At 46.5% G+C, this 19,398-nt stretch overlaps 1 protein-coding gene across 1 annotated transcript in view; it reads right to left on the bottom strand.

The window, feature by feature from the left end:
• LOC122564642 (uncharacterized) overlaps positions 1-19,398 on the bottom strand; it is a 609,322-nt gene that overhangs the window by 75,460 nt on the left and 514,464 nt on the right. Inside the window, exons 16-17 of the mRNA XM_087998559.1 lie at positions 15,901-16,067; positions 6,878-7,015 (exon numbers count right to left, since the gene is read on the bottom strand). Coding sequence (XP_087854685.1) covers positions 6,878-7,015; positions 15,901-16,067 — 305 coding nt within the window. The remainder of the gene's footprint in view (positions 1-6,877; positions 7,016-15,900; positions 16,068-19,398) is intronic.

Here is a 19,398-nt window from a genome sequence, read left to right as displayed (position 1 = left end):
TATACACTCCGACTGTAACTCACACACAGCAACCGCCCCATTACACTCTCCTACTGTAACACAAATACTGCCACCCTCCCATTACACTCCGCTATTGTAACTCACACACTGCCACCCTCCCATTACACTCTCTTACTGTAATTCACTCACTGCCACCCTCCCATTACACTCCGCTATTGTAACTCACACACTGCCACCCTCCCATTACACTCCGCTATTGTAACTCACACACTGCCACGCTCCCATTACACTCTCCTACTGTAAATAACACACTGTCACAATGGCATTGCACGCTCCTACTGCAACTCACACACACCTCCCCTCCCATTACACTCATCTATTGTAACACACACACTGCCACCCTCCCATTACACTCTCCAACCGTAACTCACACACTGCCACCCACCCATTACACTCTCCTACTGTAACTCACACACTGTCACCCTCCCATTACACATCTATGTAACACACACTGCCATGCTCCCATTACACTCTCCTACCGTAACTCTCACACTGCCACCCTCCCATTACACTCACCTACTGTAATTCACTCACTGTCCCCCTCCCATTATACATCTATTGTAACACACACACTGCCACCCTCCCATTACACTCTCCTACTGTAACTCACACACTGCCACACTCCCATTACACTCTCCTACTGTAACTCACACACATGCCACCCTCCCATTATACTCCCCTATTGAAACTCACACACTGCCACGCTCCCATTACACTCTCCTACTGTAGCTCACACACTGCCCCCTTCCATTACACTCACCTACTGTAATTCACTCACTGTCCCCCTCCCATTACACTCTCCTATTGTAACTCACACACAGCCCCCCTCCCATTACACTCTCCAACTGTAACTCACACACTACCCCTCCCATTACACTCTCCTATTGGAACTCACACACAGCCCCCCTCCCATTACACTCTCCTACTGTAACTCACACACTGCCCCCTCCCATTACACTCTCCTATTGTAACTCACACACAGCCCCCATCCCATTACACTCTCCTACTGTAACTCACACACTGCCCCCTCCCATTACACTCTCCTATTGTAACTCACACACAGCCCCCCTCCCATTACACTCTCCAACTGTAACTCACACACTACCCCTCCCATTACACTCTCCTATTGGAACTCACACACAGCCCCCCTCCCATTACACTCTCCAACTGTAACTCACACACTGCCCCCTCCTATTACACTCTATCACTGTAACTTTCACACTAAACACCCGCCCATTACACTCTCCTACTGTAACTCATACACTGCCATCCTCCCATTACACTCTCCTATTGTAACTCACACACTGCTCCCTCCCATTACACTCTCCTACAGTAACTCACGCACTGCCACCCTCCCATTACACTCTCCGACGGTAACTCACACACTGCCACCCTCCCATTACACTCTCCGACTTTAACTCTCACACTGACACCCTTCCATTACACTCTACTACTGTAACTTTCACACTGCCACCCTCCCATTGCACTCTCCTATTGTAACTCACGCACTGCCACTCTCCCATTACACTCTCCCACTATAACTCACACACTGCCACCCTCCTATTACAGTCCCCTATTGTAACTCACACACTGCCACCCTCCCATTACACTCTCCTATTGTAACTCATGCACTGCCACCCTCCCATTACACTCTCCTATTGTAATTCACACACAGCCCCCCATTACACTCTCCAACTGTAACTCACACACTGCCACCCTCCCCTTACACTCTCCTACTGTAATTCACACACTGCCACCCTCCCATTACACTCTCCTACTGTTACTCACTCACCGCCATCCTCCCATTATACTCTCCTGCTTTAACTGACTTTTCCCACTCACATTAAACTCTCCTATAGTAACTCACACATTGCCACCCTCCCATTGCACTCTCCTACTGTAACTCACACACAGCCCCCCTCTCATTACATATCTATTCTAACACACACACTGCCCCCCCCCATTACACTCTCCTATTGAAACTCACACACTGCCATCCTCCCATTACACTCTCCTAATGTAACTCACACACTGTCCCCTTCCTATTATACATCTATTGTAACACACACACTGCCACCCTCCAATTACACTCTCCTACTGTAACTCACACACTGCCCCCTCCCATTACACTCTCCTACGGTAACTCACGCACTGCCACCCTCCCTTACACTCTCCTATTGTAACTCAAACACTGCCACCCTCCCATTACACTCCCCTATTGTAACTCACACACTGCCACCCTCCCATTACACTCCCCTATTGTAACTCACACACAGCCCCCCTCCCATTACACTCTCCAACTGTAACTAACACACTGCCCCCTCCTATTACACTCTGCTACTGTAACTTTCACACTACCTCCCTCCCATTACAGTCTCCTTCTATAACTCACACACTGCCACCCTCCCATTACACCCTCCTATTGTAACTCACTTTGCCCCCTCCCGTTAAACTCTCCGAATGTAAGTTACAAACTGCCCCCTCCTATTACACTCTACTACTGTAATTCACACACTGCCACCCTCCCATTACACTCTCATATTGTAACACACACACTGCCACCCTCTCATTACACTCTCCTACTGTAACTCACACATTGCCCCCTCCCATTACACTCTCCTACTGTACCTCACTCACTGCCACCCTCCCATTATACTTCATATTGTAACTCACACACTGCCACCCTATCATTACACTCTCGTACTGTAACTCACACACTGTCCCATTCCCATGACACATCTATTGCAACACACACACTGCCACCCTCCCATTACACTCTCCTATTGTAATTCACTTTGCCCCCATCCCATTCCACTCTCCTACTGTAACTCACGCACTGCCACCCTCCCATTACAGTCTCCTATTGTAACTCATGCAGTGCCACCCTCCCATTACACTCCCCTACTGTAACTCACACACTGCCACTCTCCCATTACACTCTCCTACTGTAACTCACTCACTGCCACCTTTCCAATATACTGTCCGACTGTAACACACACACTGCCACCCTCCCATTACACACTCCTACTATAACTCACTCACTGCCATCCTCCCATTACACTCTCCAACTGTAACTCACGCACTGCCACCCTCCCATTACACTGTCCTATTGTAACGCTCACACTGCCACCCTCCCATTACACTCTCCTACTGTAACTCACACACTGCCCCCTTCCATTGCACTCTCCTATTGTAACTCACGCACAGCCACCCTCCCATTACACTCTCCGACTGTAACTCACACACTGCCCTCTCCTATTACACTCTACTACTGTAACTTTCACACTACCACCCTCCCATTACAGTCTCCTACTATAACTCACAGTGCCACGCTCCCATTACACTCTCCTATTGTAACTCATTTTGCCCCCTCCCGTTACACTCTCCTAATGTAAGTTACACACTGCCCCCTCCTATTACACTCTACTACTGTAACTCACACACTGCCACCCTCCCATTACACTCTCATATTGTAACACACACACTGCCACCCGCTCATTACACTCTCCGACTGTAACTAACACACTGCCACCCCTCCATTACACTCTCATATTGTAACACACACACTGCCACACTCCCATTACACTCTCCTATTGTAACTCACTTTGCCCCCATCCCATTACACTCTCCTACTGCAACACAAACACTGCCACCCTCCATTACACTCTACTATTGGAACTCACGCACTGCCACCCTCCCATTACACTCTCCTACTGTAACTCACACACTGCCTCCCTCCCATTACAGTCTCCTATTGTAACTCACGCACTGCCACCCTCCCTTTACACTCTCCTACTGTAGCTTACACACTGCCCCCTTCCATTACACATCTATTGTAACACACACATTGCCACCCTCCCATTACACTCTCCAACTGGAACTCACTCACTGCCCCCTCCCATTACACTCTCCTATTGGAACTCACACACAGCCCCCCTCCCATTACACTCTCCAACTGTAACTCACACACTGCCCCCTCCTATTACACTCTACTACTGTAACTTTCACACTAAACACCCACCCATTACACTCTCCTACTGTAACTCATACACTGCCATCCTCCCATTACACTCTCCTATTGTAACTCACACACTGCTCCCTCCCATTACACTCTCCTACAGTAACTCATGCACTGCCACCCTCCCATTACACTCTCCGACGGTAACTCACACACTGCCACCCTCCCTTACACTCTCCGACTTTAACTCTCACACACATGCCACCCTTCCATTACACTCTACTACTGTAACTTTCACACAGCCCCCCTCCCATTGCACTCTCCAACTGGAACTCACTCACTGCCCCCTCCCATTACACTCTCCTATTGTAACTCACGCACTGCCACTCTCCCACTATAACTCACACACTGCCACCCTCCCTTTACACTCTCCTACTGTAGCTCACACACTGCCCCCTTCCATTACACTCTCCTATTGTAACTAACACACAGCCCCCCCATTACACTCACCAACTGTTACTCACTCACCGCCATCCTCCCATTATACTCTCCTGCTTTAACTGACTTTTCCCACTCACATTAAACTCTCCTATTGTAACACACACATTGCCACCCTCCCATTACACTCTCCCACTATAACTCACACATTGCCACCCTCCCATTGCACTCTCCTACTGTAACTCACACACAGCCCCCCTCTCATTACATATCTATTCTAACACACACACTGCCACCCCCCCATTACACTCTCCTATTGAAACTCACACACTGCCATCCTCCCATTACACTCTCCTAATGTAACTCACACACTGTCCCCTTCCTATTATACATCTATTGTAACACACACACTGCCACCCTCCAATTACACTCTCCTACTGTAACTCACACACTGCCCCTTCCCATTACACTCTCCTACGGTAACTCACACACTGCCACCCTCCCATTACACTCTCCTATTGTAACTCAAGCACTGCCACCCTCCCATTACACTCCCCTACTGTAACTCACATACTGCCACCCTCCGATTACACTCTCCTACGGTAACTCACGCACTGCCACCCTCCCATTACACTCTCCTACTGTAACTCACACAGTCACCCTCTTATTACACTCTCATGGTGTAACACACACACACTGCTACTCTCTCACTGCTACTTGCATACTGTCAGTTACACACTAATGTAATACCCAGCCACTCTCATATTTTCACAGCACACAGTTACTCTCTCATTTCCATTGACACACTGTTTCTCTTCTACTGTCACTAACGTAATGCACCTTAATTCATCACAATTCATGGTTTTTTGGATATTCCATTCAGCTTCTCGTTTTACTGCTGCGGCAACAGACGTAATTTTCCAGTTCAGATATGTCAGGCTGTTTCTGGCTCATTTCCAGTCAGTGCTGAGTTATTGCTGTGGTGCCAGAAAGCTGCTACATTTTCCTCAGCCAGTCTTGCTCCGCCCAAACATTCAGGATTAAGAGAGGATCAAACTGAGACGCTTCACATGATGAAAGGATTTGATGTGACAGGTTTAGAACTCTTTTCTCCGATGGAACCAAACACAGTTTGCAGGAGCTAGTGACGTCAGAAGGAGCAAAGACTGACTGGCAAAAAGACACAGTATACTGAGCCAATGAAGGCACCCAGCACATGTCCGGCTGTGTGGTTAATGCAGCCTGTCACATTGAGAACAGTGCAGCTGTTTCATAAAAAACAGACAGTAGTGTTGGGAAACAGCGTTTGGACAGGGTCAAGTTTTTCTGAAATTGCAAATCTAAAATTGGGGAATAATTTTAGAGCAGTCAACAGAATGATTTAAGATTGTGGCTGCTAATTAACACATCCTATGCATAGAGGGCCAGAAATCCTTCCATATATCCGGTGAGTGCAGGCAGTGTTTCTGCTCATTCCCATTTATTTAGCAGGATGAGGGCTACTCACTGTGTAAGTGCGCAGGTCTCTGCTTCTTTCTCAGCCCTCTGCCTGAGGACAGGTTTGACCCAGAACACTGCAATCTCCACCATGAATTGGAAGTCACAAGGCAGTCCGCTTCCTGCCTTTGGGGTTTCCAGGGATATAAAGGTAAAGAGCCAGTCGCCAAGAGCTACTGGCAAATCATAAAGCCATCAGCTCCTCAGTCCCAGCAGCCTCACCAGGGGCAATGGCCGCTGCAATGACTGCTGTCAGCCCTAGACCTGCAGCCACTAAATGGAGACCCGAGGGGAAGGTGAGGTGGACCTGCTTGTTAGACCCTGATGAAGTGGGGAATTGCGGGGGTTGGGAGCGTCACTTCGGAGAGAGGGTAGAATTCCAACAGCAATGTTCTTATCATGAGGGTACGTTAGATGGAGCTGGATCAGGAGGGCACCCCTTTCCCCAAAGCTGGCCCATGTGGTATGTGTCCACACTGTTACTGCTACAACATGGGATGAGATCACCAGGGTTACTTCTGGGCCTCCACTGGCCTTGAAAAGGGAAAGATGATGGTGACCATTCCCACCCCTCGGAATCAGGGATAGCTGTAAAATGATAACGTTTCCACTCCTTTGCAGCCGAGTATTTGGACCCACCATTCTCCCGCTGAATCCTGGAGTTGGTTGGAGTGTAGGTGATGTGTAGGGGTTGTGAAGTTGCACCGTTTCTTCAGCAGGGTCAAAGCTTCTCATTGTTTACTGCACATTACACTGATTTAGCAAGATAAAGACTTTTGATGTGTAATTACTGTTTCCACAGCAAAGTAAGGATTACACAGTATGTTGTCGGTGCCTGCTCATTTAGCAAGGTAAGAGTTTAATAAAAAGCACCCTCACCGGTTCATAGATCCGAACTGAAAAGATGGAGGAAGTTTATCTTTTGGAAACAGGAACAGCAGTTTTCGAGAGTCACATGCCTACCTCTGTTTGTGGGCGACAGTCGCTTAATCGCTTCTGTCATTAGCAGATGGAGTAGCTTCAACACTGATGACATGGAACCTTGGTTTACAATGAGTTCCTCAAGACTTTTCTGCATCTCTAAGAGCAGGGCTTCTTGATCTGGAAATAAAGCAGTGGATTACCCATTATGTCCGGAACTGAGGAATCAGGGTTTCTCACAAGCTTGTGAAACAGTTCAGAACTACACCAATGCTGCAGGGTAACTTTACAAAAACACTCCCCAGGCAGTGACCACTTTATTAGCACAGCGAAGAGTACACCCACCCTGTATATACACAGTACTCACTGAGACAGTACACTCACCCTGTACATACACAGTACACTCTGAGACAGTACACCCACCCTGTATATACACAGTACTCACTGAGACAGTACACTCACCCTGTACATACACAGTACACACTGAGACATTACACCCACCCTGTATATACACAGTACTCACTGAGACAGTACACTCACCCTGTACATACACAGTACACTCTGAGACAGTACACCCACCCTGTACATACACAGTACACACTGAGACATTACACCCACCCTGTATATACACAGTACTCACTGAGACAGTACACTCACCCTGTACATACACAGTACACTCTGAGACAGTACACCCACCCTGTATATACACAGTACTCACTGAGACAGTACACTCACCCTGTACATACACAGTACACACTGAGACATTACACTCACCCTGTATATACACAGTACACACTGAGACAGTATACCCACCTTGTACATGCACAGTACACCGACCCTGTATATACACAGTACACACTGAGACAGTACACCCACCCTGTACATACACAGTACACACTGAGACAGTACACTCACCCTGTATATACACAGTACTCACTGAGACAGTACACTCACCCAGTACATACACAGTACACACTGAGACAGTACACCCAACCTGTATATACACAGTACTCACTGAGACAGTACACCCACCCTGTACATACATAGTACACACTGAGACAGTACACCCAACCTGTATATACACAGTACTCACTGAGACAGTACACCCACCCTGTACATACACAGTACACACTGAGACAGTACACCCACCCTGTACATACACAGTACACACTGAGACAGTACACCCACCCTGTATATACACAGTACTCACTGAGACAGTACACCCACCCTGTACATACACAGTACACACTGAGACAGTACATCCACCCTGTACATACACAGTATTCACTGAGACAGTACGCTCACCCTGTATATACACAGTACTCACTGAGACAGTACACCCACCCTGTACATACACAGTACACACTGAGACAGTACACCCACCCTGTACATACACAGTACACACTGAGACAGTACACCCACCCTGTACATACACAGTATACACTGAGACAGTACACCCACCCTGTATATACACAGTACACACTGAGACAGTACATCCACCCTGTACATACACAGTACACACTGAGAAAGAACACCGACCCTGTACATACACAGTACACACTGAGACAGTGCACCCACCCTGTATATACACACTATACACACTGAGACAGTACACCCACCCTGAAAATACACAGTACACACTGAGACAGTACACTCACCCTGTACATACACAGTACACTCTGAGACATTACACCCACCCTGTATATACACAGTACACACTGAGACAGTACACCCACCCTGTACATACACAGTACACACTGAGACAGTACACTCACCCTGTATATACACAGTGCTCACTGAGACAGTACACCCACCCTGTACATACACAGTACACACTGAGACAGTATACCCACCTTGTACATGCACAGTACACCGACCCTGTATATACACAGTACACACTGAGACAGTACACCCACCCTGTACATACACAGTACACACTGAGACAGTACGCTCACCCTGTATATACATAGTGCTCACTGAGACAGTACACCCACCCTGTACATACACAGTACACAGAGACAGTATACCCACCTTGTACATGCACAGTACACTCTGAGACAGTACATCGACCCTGTATATACACAGTACACACTGAGACAGTACACCGACCCTGTACATACACAGTACACACTGAGACTGTACACCCACCCTGTATATATACAGTACTCACTGAGACAGTACACCCACACTGTACATACACAGTACACACTGAGACAGTGCACCCACCCTGTATATACACACTATACACACTGAGACAGTACACCCACCCTGAAAATACACAGTACACACTGAGACAGTACACTCACCCTGTACATACACAGTACACACTGAGACATTACACCCACCCTGTATATACACAGTACACACTGAGACAGTACACCCACCCTGTACATACACAGTACACACTGAGACAGTACACTCACCCTGTATATACACAGTGCTCACTGAGACAGTACACCCACCCTGTACATACACAGTACACACTGAGACAGTATACCCACCTTGTACATGCACAGTACACCGACCCTGTATATACACAGTACACACTGAGACAGTACACCCACCCTGTACATACACAGTACACACTGAGACAGTACGCTCACCCTGTATATACATAGTGCTCACTGAGACAGTACACCCACCCTGTACATACACAGTACACAGAGACAGTATACCCACCTTGTACATGCACAGTACACTCTGAGACAGTACATCGACCCTGTATATACACAGTACACACTGAGACAGTACACCGACCCTGTACATACACAGTACACACTGAGACTGTACACCCACCCTGTATATATACAGTACTCACTGAGACAGTACACCCACACTGTACATACACAGTACACACTGTGACAGTACACTGACCCTGTACAGACACAGTATACACACTGAGACAGTACACCCACCCTGTATATACACAGTATACACACTGAGACTGTACACCCACCCTGTACATACACAGTACACACTGAGACAGTACACTCACCCTATACATACACAGTACACACTGAGACAGTACACCCATGCTATATATACACAGTACACTCTGAGACAGTACACCCACCTTGTACATGCACAGTACACTCTGAGACAGTACATCCACCCTGTACATACACAGTACACATTAAGTTAGTATACCCACTCTGTCTAGACACAGTACACACTAAGAGTACACCCATGCTGTATATACACAGTACACACTGAGACAGTACCCTGCCCTGTATAAATACAGTATACACTGAGACAGTACACCCACTCTGTACATACACTGTCCACACTGTGACAGTACACCCACCCTGTACATATACAGTACACACTGAGACAGTACACCCACCTTAGACAGTACACAGAGACATTACACCCATCCTGTACATACACAGTATACACTGAGACAGTACATCCACCCTGTACATACACAGTACACACTGAGACAGTACACCCACCCTGTACACACACAGTACACTCTGAGACAGTACACCCATTCTGTACATACACAGTACACACTGAGACAGTACACCCACCTTGTACACACACACAGTACACTCTGAGACAGTACACCCATCCTGTACATACACAGTACACACTGAGACAGTACACCCAGCCTGTATATACACAGTACACATTGAGACAGTACACCCAGCCTGTATATACACTGCACATACTGAGGCAGTACACTAACCCTGTATGTACACAGTACACAATGAGACAGTACACCCACCCTGCATATACACAGTACATACTGAGGCAGTGCATACACCCTGTAGACACTGAGACAGTACACCCATCCTGTACATACACAGTACACACTGAGACAGTATACCCACAGTGTATATAAACAGCACACACTGAAACAGTACACCCAGCCTTTATATGCACTGTACACACTGAGACAGTGCACCCACCCAGTACACACTGAACAGTACATCCATCCTGTATAGACACAGTCCACACTAAGACGCTACACATTCTATACACACAAAATAGACACTGAGATAATGCACTGAAGTTACACATAGCAGTACACATTGACAGAGTACACAACCTTGTATATTTGCAATACACACAGAGACAGTACATCTCCTGTACTAGTAATGGTCATAGGATAGCTGATACCATTGTGATAAAGGCTGACCAGAAATGGTTTGATGTCTGAATGGGTTAAGTGTAAATTTGTAAATCCCTATCAGAGCAATGAAGAGGTGCTGGGTCAGAATACTTCACTATCTGAATGACACGTTAAATGTTCTACACAAATTATATTGTGTCAAACAGAAAGAGAGCAAATGGGGGGTCAGTGTGAGTCTCTTTGTACAACATATACACTGAGTGGGGTAATGAGTCAAAGTGTACTACTGTACATAAACACAGGCAGGGTGTACATTCTCAATGCAATGCATTTGCACAGGGTGGCTGCTGAATCTCAGTGCGTACTGTATATGCATAGACTGGATGTACTGTCTCTGTTCATGTTTACTGGGTGGGTGTCATGTCTCAGTGTTTGATATATTTGCGCAGTGGAATCAGATGTACTGCCTCAGTGCTTACCATGTATGTACAGGGTGGGTGTACTGTCTCAATGTGTATACTGTGTATATACAGGGTCGGTGTTTTGTCTCAGTGTGTTCTGTGTATGTACAGGGCGGGTGTACTGTCTCAGTGCTTACCATGTATGTACAGGGTGGGTGTACTGTCTCAGTGCTTACCATGTATGTACAGGGTGGGTGTACTGTCTCAGTGTGTACCATGTATGTACAGGTTGGGTGTACTGTCTCAGTGTGCACCACATATGCACATGGTGGGTGTACTGTCTCAGTGTGTACCACATATGCACATGGTGGGTGTACTGTCTCAGTGTGTACCACATATGCACATGGTGGGTGTACTGTCTCAGTGTGTACCACATATGCACATGGTGGGTGTACTGTCTCAGTGTGTACCATGTATGTACATGGTGGGTGTACTGTCTCAGTGTGTACCACATATGCACATGGTGGGTGTACTGTCTCAGTGTGTACCACATATGCACATGGTGGGTGTACTGTCTCAGTGTGTACCACATATGCACATGGTGGGTGTACTGTCTCAGTGTGTACCACATATGCACATGGTGGGTGTACTGTCTCAGTGTGTACCACATATGCACATGGTGGGTGTACTGTCTCAGTGTGTACCATGAGTGTACAGGGTGGCTGTCCCGTCTCAGTGTGTACCATGAGTGTACAGGGTGGGTGTACTGTCTCAGTGTGTACCATGTATACAGGGTGGGTGTCCTGTCTCAGTGTGTACCATGAGTGTACAGGGTGGGTGTACTGTCTCAGTGTGTACCATGAGTGTACAGGGTGGGTGTACTGTCTCAGTGTGTACCATGTATGTACAGGGTGGGTGTCCTGTCTCAGTGTGTACCATGTATACAGGGTGGGTGTACTGTCTCAGTGTGCACCACATATGCACATGGTGGGTGTACTGTCTCAGTGTGTACCATGAGTGTACAGGGTGGCTGTCCCGTCTCAGTGTGTACCATGAGTGTACAGGGTGGGTGTCCTGTCTCAGTGTGTTCCATGAGTGTACAGGGTGGGTGTACTGTCTCAGTGTGTACTATGAGTGTACAGGGTGGGTGTCCTGTCTCAGTGCTTACCACGAATGTAGAGAATAACAGTGTTGTCTCAGTGTGTGCTGTTGAGGAGCCAACTGGACCCAGCATGATGCAAAGTAAAAGTGCTAGTTAACAACTTGTCATAAAGGAACCTATCGGAAGAATGACCGCCATCTGCATTCTGCTTGAATTTGAGGCAGTCCATTTTGAAGCAATGGTGTTAGATTTGAAAAGGGAAATTATGAAGTCTTCAGACAGAAAGTAGCTGGGGTGAACTGAGAAAATGCATTAAAAGGCATGAATGTATATAGGCAATGTACAGACTTTAAAGAATTAGTGCATGGCTTACAGCAACAATACATTCTTGCCAGAAACTGAAAATATTTAGTCACCCCGTGTCTAACAACAATGTTCAGGAATGTCTAAGATTAAAAGAACATATCAATAAAAGGTTGCAGAAACAGCAGCAATTCTGAAGATTGTGAGACTTTTAGAATACAGCAAGAGACTCACCAAGAAACAGATAAGGAAAGACAAAACAGAATATGAATGCAGATCAGCAAAACATAAAAAACATAAAAATCAACTGTAAAAGCTTCTGTGGGTACAGAAAAAGGAAGCTTTGGCTACAACAAATATGAGTCCTCCTGAATTGATAATGGGGAAATAGAGAAATGGCTGAGATGTTAAATGATTACTTTGTACCTTTTTCACTAGAGAAGATTGAAGAAAGCTCCCAGAACTGCAGGCTAGGGAGAATGAGATGAAGGAAATTAGCATTCGTAGGAAAATTGTACTGGGAGAAACTAATGGGGCTGGAATTGGAAAATTCCCCAGGACTCGATGGTACATGTTCCAGAGTATTGAAGGAGGTGACTATAGAGACAGTCAATGTATTAGTGATTGTTTTCCAAAATTCCTTTGATACTGGAACGACTCTTGAGGACTGGAAAGTAGCAAATGACCCCTCTCCACTTTCATCATCTCCCCCCGACCCCGAACACCACTCCCCACTATTTAAGAAGCGACTGAGAGGGAAAACAAGGAGCTACAGACAAATTAACCTTTCATCAGTGGGAAGAAAATGCTAGAATTAATTATAAAGTCTAGGATAAATAGACATTATATAATAATGATCTGATTGATTAGGCACGGCCGGCGTGGATTTTCAAATGGGAAATTGTGTTGGACAACTTGGAATTTTTTGAGGATTTTCAAACAAACTTGATAAAGGAGAGCTGGTGGAGGTAGGATACCTAGGTTTTCAGAATGCTTTTAATAAATGTTCCTGCTGGTTAGAAAATTAAAACTCATGGGTTAGAAGGTAATATACTGGCATAGGTTAATCATTGGCAAACAGACAGAAAACAGACAGTAAACATAAATGGGACATTGACATGATGGCAGCCTATGACCACTGAGGAACTGCAAGGATCAGTGCTTAGAGCCCAGTACTTACAATAAATATCAACCATTTGGAGGTGGGGACTAAATGTAATATTTCCAAATCTGTGGGCGACACAAAGCTAAGCGTATGTGTGTTATGAGGAATGGTAGAAAATATTTCCAGGAGGATTTGAGCATGCTTAGTGGATGAAGAATAACATGGCAGATGGAATATTATGTGGGAAAAAGTGAGGTTATTCACTTTGTGAAAACCAACTGATGTGCAGAGTATTTCTCAAATGGTCAGAGGTTGGGATCTAGGTGTCCGTGTCGAGAAATCAACGAAGGCTAACATGCAGGTGAAACAAGCTATTAGGAAAGCTAATGGAATGTTAGCCTTTTGCAAGAGATTTAAGTACAGGAGTGGTGAGGCCTTTCCTCAACTGCATCAGAGCGAGTTTCAATCGCAGCTGGAGTATTGTGCAATTTTGGTTTCTATAGTCTCAGGAAAGATATTATTGCCATTTAGGGAGTGAAACTTCACCAGACTTGGTCCTGGGATTGTGGAACTGTCCTATAGAGAGGGCCTGTAATTCTCTAGAATTTTGAATTTTGAGAGGTGATCTCATTGATACTTACAAAATACATAAAGGGACAGACAAGGTAGATGCAGGTAAGATGCTTGGAGTGTCTACAACCAAGGCACACAGTTTAAAAGTTAGGAACATGCCGCTTAGGTCTTAGAGAAGGAGTATATTTTACTCAGAGGGCTGTGAAACTTTGTACTGCATATTTACAGCATGGATGTGCTGTCTCAATTTGTATTGTAAAAGCACGTGGGGAGTACAGTCTCAGCAGCTGTACAGATATTTAATTCGAAATATAAAACAGAAGAATGGAGTTAGCTGCTGTATCGAAGAGAACAAACCAGTCTTCTTTCATAACCTGAAGGAAAAGTGAAATTGTGTGGTCATTTGTTGGTTATGCAAGGGCATGTCATTACTTTTTAGAAGCTGGATTTGATACTTTTGAACACTAAACATGCACCAGGTGTCTTTGGATTAATAAAAACAAACTCAGTTACATTTTGTCACGAAACTTGGAGGAGAGAAGGCACTTGGACACTCTGACCACCAAACATCTGTGACAAAGTGAGATCATGTGCTCTCCCTTTCTGAGTGATAAAGAAATGACACTGCAAGGAGAGAACATTTCAAACTGAATTCAAGACCTAGATCCAACCGACTGTCTATTAGATTGAGTGTTGCTGCAGTCAGCAACAACATGGTATCACCTCCAGAAACCAAAAGGACTGTGAGATAATCACCACCTTTGCCCTTGTGATTGGGATTCTGGTCCATAGACCTTGGTCCTTTTTACCTATATTTCAAACTCACAATACTCCTGCAAAATTTGTTTGTTATGTATAGGCAGGAGAGTTGCGACTGGTGGTGTACTGTGTCAGTATGTACAGGTTTGGTTTACTGTTGCAATGCATTCTGTGTATGTACAGGGTGAGTGATAAGTTTCAATAATTACTGTATATGTACTGATCAAGTGCACTGTCTCAGCGTGTACTGTGTATGTGCACTTTCTCAGTGTCTTTTGTCTGTGTTTAAATTGTGTCCTCTGTTTATCATGTCCTCCATATGCTACTCGAAACAGTTTTCACTTGTTTATCAGTGGTTAGCACTGCTGCCTCACAGCGCCAGAGACCCGGATTCAATTCCCGCCTCAGGCGACTGACTGTGTGGAGTTTGCACATTCTCCCCGTGTCTGCGTGGGTTTCCTCCGGGTGCTCCAGTTTCCTCCCACAGTCACAAAGATGTGCAGGGCCAGGTGAATTGGCCATGCTAAATTGCCTGTAGTGTTAGGTAAGGGGTAAATGTAGGGGTATGGGTGGGTTTCGCTTCGGCGAGTCGGTGTGGATTTGTTGGGCCGAAGGGCCTGTTTCCACACTGTAATGTAATGTAATGTAATCTAATCTAATCTAAAAACTATTTGTCAAATCTCCTCTGAAACTTCTCTGCCATAAAGTGTACACACAGGTTGAGAGTTAGTCTCAAAGTGCTGTTACCTGGAGGGGTGTATGTTGCAGGATTCAGCCAGTCCTGCTTGCTGCTTTGAGCCACCTCTTCCTCAGCATTCTCCATGTTCTGGTGCAGCACATCATGTTTAACATCCAACAGATTGACAAACGTGTCCAATCCAAGCAACACAAAATTACACCAATACCTCCCGAATCTGCAAAGATACAAAGTCTCCCTTAATCCAGTAAAACAAATACTGAGAGAGCACAATGATGCCAGGTAGTGACAGTGAAGTGGTGATCTGCTTGATTTAAAGTCATCTCATGGCTTTGTATGAAATTGTAGTCAGTAAAACCTGATGTCAATCAGCTGTGGTCAAAAACAACCTGGTATTACCCTGTGGGACAAGTAACCTGCCATTGACATCTTATTCTGCTTCTATGTAGCTCAGATATCAAAGATCACCAACTCCTATCGTCATTACCCAATGCTTGCCAACCTACAGTGGATCTTGGAGAAGCAATACCACTGTATTAAAATTCACAATCTTGTTGGCAAAATCCTTCAAGCTGCATTCCTCTCCGAAACTTTGACTTACCCTAAAACGCTCCCAACTATCTCTACTCATCTAATACTGTCGTCCTGCACATTCCAGATATTAATTACTGAATTTCTGGGCATGCCTTCATTCGTGTGAGTAGCACATTTTGGAAATTCAAGCCAAAACCTCAAGTCTCCATTCTCTGGTCTCTCCCATCTATGAAGCTACTTCCTGCAACTGAACCCCTTCTGTTAGGTTCTGGTATTGGAAGTGAGAAGGAGTGAATGTGGCCAGGAGTGAGTGTGGATGGAGTGAGTATAGACAGGAGTGAGTGTGGATGGAGTGAGTACAGACAGGAGTGAGTGTGGATGGAGTGAGCACAGACAGGAATGAGTGTGGATGGAGTGAGTATGGACAGGAGCGAGTGTGGATGGAGTGAGCACAAACAGGAGTAAGTTTGGATGGAGTGAGTACAGACAGGAGTGAGTGTGGATGGAGTGAGTACAAACAGGAGTGAGTGTGGATGGAGTGAGTACAGACAGGAGTGAGTGTGGATGGAGTGAGCACTGACAGGAGTGAGTGTGGATGGAGTGAGTATAGACAGGAGTGAGTGTGGATGGAGTGAGCACAAACAGGAGTGAGTGTGGATGGAGTGAGTACAGACAGGAGTGAGTGTGGATGGAGTGAGTACAAACAGGAGTGAGGATGGATGGAGTGAGTACAGACAGGAGTGAGTGTGGATGGAGTGAGCACTGACAGGAGTGAGTGTGGATGGAGTGAGCACAGACAGGAGTGAGTGTGGATGGAGTGAGTATAGACAGGAGTGAGTATGGATGGAGTGAGTACAGACAGGAGTGAGTGTGGATGGAGTGAGCACAGACACGAGTGAGTGTGGATGCAGTGAGCACAGACAGGAGTGAGTGTGGATGGAGTGAGTATAGACAGGAGTGAGGGTGGATGGAGTGAGCACAGACAGGAGTGAGTGTGGATGGAGTGAGTATAGACAGGAGTGAGTGTGGATGGAGTGAGTACAGACAGGAGTGAGTGTGGATGGAGTGAGTATAGACAGGAGTGAGTGTGGATGGAGTGAGCACAGACAGGAGTGAGTGTGGATGGAGTGAGTATAGACAGGGTGAGTGTGGATGGAGTGAGCACAGACAGGAGTGAGTGTGGATGGAGTGAGTATAGACAGGAGTGAGTGTGGATGGAGTGAGTATAGACAGGAGTGAGTGTGGATGGAGTGACTACAGACAGGAGTGAGTGTGGATGGAGTGAGTATAGACAGGAGTGAGTGTGGATGGAGTGAGCACAGACAGGAGTGAGTGTGGATGGAGTGAGTACAGACAGGAGTGAGTGTGGATGGAGTGAGTATAGACAGGAGTGAGTGTGGATGGAGTGAGCACTGACAGGAGTGAGTGTGGATGGAGTGAGTATAGATAGGAGTGAGTGTGGATGCAGCGAGCACAGACAGAAGTGAGTGTGGATGGAGTGAGTATAGACAGGAGTGAGTGTGGATGGAGTGAGCACAGACAGGAGTGAGTGTGGATGGAGTGAGTATAGACAGGAGTGAGTGTGGATGGAGCGACCACAGACAGGAGTGAGTGTGGATGGAGTGAGTACAGACAGGAGTGAGTGTGGATGGAGTGAGCACAGACAGGAGTGAGTGTGGATGGAGTGAGCACAGACAGAAGTGAGTGTGGATGGAGTGAGTACAGACAGGAGTGAGTGTGGATGGAGTGAGCACAGACAGGAGTGAGTGTGGATGGAGTGAGTATAGACAGGAGTGAGTGTGGATGGAGTGAGTATAGACAGGAGTGAGTGTGGATGGAGTGAGTACAGACAGGAGTGAGTGTGGATGGAGTGAGCACAAACAGGAGTGAGTGTGGATGGAGTGAGTATAGACAGGAGTGAGTGTGGATGGAGCGACCACAGACAGGAGTGAGTGTGGATGGAGTGAGTACAGACAGGAGTGAGTGTGGATGAAGTGAGTATAGACAGGAGAGAGTGTGGATGGAGTGAGTACAGACAGGAGTGAGTGTGGATGGAGTGAGTACAGACAGGAGTGAGTGTGGATGGAGTGAGCACAGACAGAAGTGAGTGTGGATGGAGTGAGTACAGACAGGAGTGAGTGTGGATGGAGTGAGCACAGACAGGAGTGAGTGTGGATGGAGTAAGTATAGACATGAGTGAGTGTGGATGGAGTGAGTACAGACAGGAGTGAGTGTGGATGGAGTGAGCACAGACAGGAGTGAGTGTGGATGGAGTGAGTATAGACAGGAGTGAGTGTGGATGGAGTGAGTACAGACAGGAGTGAGTGTGGATGGAGTGAGTATAGGCAGGAGTGAGTGTGGATGGAGTGAGTGTGGATGAAGTGAGTACAGACAGGAGTGAGTGTGGATGGAGTGAGCACAGACAGAAGTGAGTGTGGATGGAGTGAGTACAGACAGGAGTGAGTGTGGATGGAGTGAGCACTGACAGAAGTGAGTGTGGATGGAGTGAGCACAGACAGGAGTGAGTGTGGATGGAGTGAGTACAGACAGGAGTGAGTGTGGATGGAGTGAGCACAGACAGGAGTGAGTGTGGATGGAGTGAGCACAGACAGGAGTGAGTGTGGATGGAGTGAGCACAGACAGGAGTGAGTGTGGATGGAGTGAGTACAGACAGGAGTGAGTGTGGATGGAGTGAGTACAGACAGGAGTGAGTGTGGATGGAGTGAGCACAGACAGGAGTAAGTTGGATGGACTGAGCACTGACAGAAGTGAGTGTGGATGGAGTGAGCACAGACAGGAGTGAGTGTGGATGGAGTGAGTATGGACAGGAGTGAGTGTGGATGGAGTGAGCACTGACAGAAGTGAGTATGGATGGAGTGAGCACAGACAGGAGTGAGTGTGGATGGAGTGAGTATAGCTAGGAGTGAGTGTGGATAGAGTGAGTACAGACAGGAGTGAGTGTGGATGGAGTGAGTACAGACAGGAGTGAGTGTGGATGGAGTGAGCACAGACAG

This window comes from Chiloscyllium plagiosum, unplaced genomic scaffold (assembly GCF_037043375.1).
Source record: "Chiloscyllium plagiosum isolate Xiang-an unplaced genomic scaffold, Cpla_swu_hap1 HiC_scaffold_21, whole genome shotgun sequence".
NCBI classification, from domain to species: Eukaryota; Metazoa; Chordata; class Chondrichthyes; order Orectolobiformes; family Hemiscylliidae; genus Chiloscyllium; species Chiloscyllium plagiosum.
The sequence above is the reverse complement of the archived record's forward strand: the minus strand, read 5'-3'. Positions and strand labels throughout refer to the sequence as shown.